The sequence below is a fragment of the Lottia gigantea genome (assembly GCF_000327385.1).
Source record: "Lottia gigantea unplaced genomic scaffold LOTGIsca_68, whole genome shotgun sequence".
Taxonomy (NCBI): Eukaryota; Metazoa; Mollusca; class Gastropoda; family Lottiidae; genus Lottia; species Lottia gigantea.
In genome coordinates, this window is record NW_008710315.1 from 745,016 (window position 1) to 748,978 (window position 3,963).

Here is a 3,963-nt window from a genome sequence, read left to right on the forward strand (position 1 = left end):
GGTGGCTGAAAACATAAAACAATTCAAGAATAACCATAAACACCTATGGAACTTAGTACTGCACCGAATTGAGCTAATGAAGATGGACACCACCTTACAGTGTGCAATTAGGAAGATCTGTCAAGACAGTGGTATGATTTCCAACAGTCCACAAGTAAAGTGGTGAACTTTCAGTTCCAACTCGCCAAGCCACCAGGGCTCAAACAATACAAATGAGCTCCAGCATCTTGGGAAATCTATGCAAATCTACTTAGATTGACCTACCTGCATGTAAGGTGTAGAACCAGCTTTAGATTGTCTTCTTCTCCTGGTAGGTTTAGCTTTTTTACCTCCATCACTGTTATTTATATCTAACGTATCTTTAACTTTCTCTTCCTGTAAAAATAGATAGAAGCTGATGTTTAAAATCACAAAAGAGCCTTTGAAATTTTACAACCCTTTCCACTTCGCCTTTTTCCTTTTTATCATCCCCTACTGAATTTAGTCCCTTTATTTAGGCAATAAGGTAAATAATCAATGAACACAAATACTTACCACTTTTTCTGGCGGTGGCTCTAGTTCTTCTGGTGGTAATGGTGGTGCTTCCAGATAATATTCATCAGGTTGAGTTAACAAATGAGAGTGGTACAGAGATAACCTGATAAAGAAATGATGATAATTATCATAAACAGATTTGGTTTAGCATAGAGATTGAGATAATTAAGTAATAAGTGATAATGAAAGAAAGGAATAAAGAGAAAGAGATTGGGGTAAGGGAATAAAGAGATAATGAAGTATGCGATATTAAGAGATAGGGATAATGGAGCAATGAATTTAAGAGATAATGAAGTAATGAGATAAGGGGATGATATAATGAGATAAATGGATTAAGATAATGAATTATTTGGCAGAAAATATTGAGATAATGAAGTATTGAGACAAAGAGATAATGAAGCAATCAAATAAAGAAATGGTGATAATGAAGTAATAAGATAAGGCTATAATGAAGTTATGAAAAAAAAATGAAGGGATAATGAAGTAAGTGTGTAAAAAGATAAAGATAGTATGTTATAAAGATAATGAAGTTATGAAATACTAAAAGATTGGCATAATGAAGTAATGAGTAAAAAAGAGGCTAAGATTATCAAGTATTGAGATAAAGAGATTCAGATAATGAACTATAATATGATAATGAAAGATAATGAAGTAAGGAGATCTAAAGATAATGAACTATAATATGATAATGAAAGATAATGAAATAATGGGATAAAGATAATGAAGTAAGGAGATATAAAGATATTATACCAACCTGTGTTGCTCTTCATAACGTAATGTTTTTTTCTCTGTTTTGATAGCACTGAAGTTAGCCCAGGGTATACAATGTGCGTTTCTATAACCTTCTATAACTTCCCAGGGATTCACCTTTATCTTTTGAGCAACTTGTAATCCCTGCAAATTTAAATTGGTTTCAGTAAAATTGATTCATTTTTTAAACTGTAATTCTATAGCAAGGTTCCTAAGAATCTTTTTCTACCAGTTTGTTCGTGGCCATGAATTTTGATATTATAAGTACCCATCACAGTTGGGTCAACTGGAATAATAATGGCAGATGACTTATTCAAAGACACCGATCTTACCTACCCGAATTTGGTTGCATGAACATAATTTCTGGAATTTATCCAAGTGAATGATGTCATGAGATTTCAAACACTATAAACAACTGAGCTACAGTCTCCTCAAAAAATTTGTTTCATTATAAAATAGTGAATACATGTACATACCTGTTTCTTGCCAATCGAATCAAATCCTGCTATTTTATTGCCTTTAGTATCTACTAATGTACCATATGTTTCACAGGTTATAACCTCATATTGACGTTTAGGTATAGGTAATAACTGTCGTAATCGGTCAATACAATTTGACTGTTTATCACCTAATTCTTTCTACAATTAGAAATAAATTATCATTAGAACAAGGTTATATGTTACTGTATAGAGGTATATTTATGCAGAGATATATATGTGTTAGTAAAATCCCATTGAACACACATGTAAGAGCAGTAATGAGCACTATATCAAGTTGAATAATCTTACAATCTCAATGTATAGGGTTCTAATTGTAGAAATCTTTTGCTTCATGAATTTTTTGGAAAAATGACACATCCAAAGTATTTACCAGCAAATCAGAAATGATTTAAATAAAAAAATATTAAAAAATGGCTACCTTAAGTTTCTTGATGAGATTTGTGTAGGCTTTCTTATTTTCTTCTCCTTTATCTCCCTCTTCTGACAGGAGAGTTCCGTGAATCAAGACTGATAACATATCTAATACAGTGGTAAATAATTCACTGAAAAAGTAAATACATAGATATGATTAATTATCATATTACAAGTTATTATTATTGAAATGAAGTCTTTTCTAATCCGAATTGGGCAATGATGCTGAAGAGCAATCTTGTGTAAAGAGAGAAATTTTGCCAGGACAGCTGTGATAGCCTACACTTTTTACATGTCCAGCTTTCAAGGGATATTAACATGTACAGTCTGTGGACACAGGCAAACTTGGTTTATCATCCCATGCAAACTTGGTTTATCATCCCATGCAAACTTGATTTATCATCCCATGCAAACTTGGTTTATCATCCCATGCAAACTTGGTTTATCATCCCATTCAAACTTGATTTATCATCCCATGCAAACTTGGTTTATGATCTCATGCAAACTTGGTTTATCATACCAGGCAAACTTGGTTTATCATCCCATGCAAACTTGATTTATCATCCCATGCAAACTTGGTTTATCATCCCATGCAAACTTGGTTTATCATCCCATGCAAACTTGGTTTATCATCCCATGCAAAAAACTTGGTTTATCATCCCATGCAAACTTGGTTTATCATCTCATGCAAATTTGGTTTATCATCCCATGCAAACTTGATTTATCATCCCATGCAAACTTGGTTTATCATCCCATGCAAAAAACTTGGTTTACCATCCCATTCAAAAAACTTGGTTTATCATCCCATGCTAACTTGGTTTAAAATCCCATGCAAACCTGACCTTTGCTGAGATCATCACCGACCCTTAGCACGCATGCACCCAACTTACTAAACCACCCTAAAGCCAATTGTTCAGTTATATCTGACATCTATATATGCACATGGTGTGATAAATTATGTGCCCCTAAATTGCCAATTTCATTTTTTTAATCAAGCACATTGAAAGAAGAAACTAACTTATTTGTGGTCTGTGTGTCCACTACACCATAACTTATTAACATTAGTAATAACAAGGCCCATTCACTGGTAGTGGTAGAATTTCTCTGTATTGTATCTATCATACCACCAACCTATAATTGTAATAAAATATATATACCTTACATTTTGTATTTTATTTTAACCCTGTAATAGTGTATTAAACACCTAGTTTTAGACATGAAAAATTCAAAATGAAAGTTCAAAATTACAATGAAAGTTCATAATTACAATGAAAGTTCAATAAAACCAATGAAAGCTCAGTGAATGTCATGAAAGTTCAATGAATGACACCAAAGTTCAATGAATGTCATGAAATTCACTGAATTCCATGAAAGTTCAATGAATGCCATGAAAGTTCAATGAATGCAATGAACGTTCAATGAATGCAATGAACGTTCACTGAATACAATGAAAGCTCAGTGAATGTCATGAAAGCTCAGTGAATGTCATGAAAGCTCAGTGAATGTCATGAAAGTTCAATGAATGCCATGAAATTCCCATGAAAGTTCAATGAATGATATGAAAATTTAATAAATGCAATAACAACATACATTAGAAAAAGAAAATAATTCAAAAATATACTAACCAAAGATAATCTTAGCTGTAAATCTTTATGTAAGTCTTGTCTTATCTTATATTCATCAGGTGATTTCTCCTGTAAAAACAAAACAGAATTTCTATATTTACAGAGTTGAACCACAGACACCAGATCTCAGATGAAGCAAAACG

The 3,963-nt window shown here is 32.5% G+C and overlaps 1 protein-coding gene across 1 annotated transcript in view; it reads right to left on the bottom strand.

Moving 5' to 3' along the window:
* Positions 1-513: 513 nt before the first annotated feature.
* Positions 514-3,963, bottom strand: part of LOTGIDRAFT_130112 (hypothetical protein) — a gene marked incomplete at both ends in the record, with an annotated part of 24,463 nt that continues 21,013 nt past the window's right edge. Inside the window, 6 exons of the mRNA XM_009065161.1 lie at positions 514-637; positions 1,289-1,428; positions 1,761-1,922; positions 2,203-2,326; positions 3,214-3,326; positions 3,821-3,889. Of these exons, the coding sequence (XP_009063409.1) occupies positions 514-637; positions 1,289-1,428; positions 1,761-1,922; positions 2,203-2,326; positions 3,214-3,326; positions 3,821-3,889 (732 nt within the window). The remainder of the gene's footprint in view (positions 638-1,288; positions 1,429-1,760; positions 1,923-2,202; positions 2,327-3,213; positions 3,327-3,820; positions 3,890-3,963) is intronic.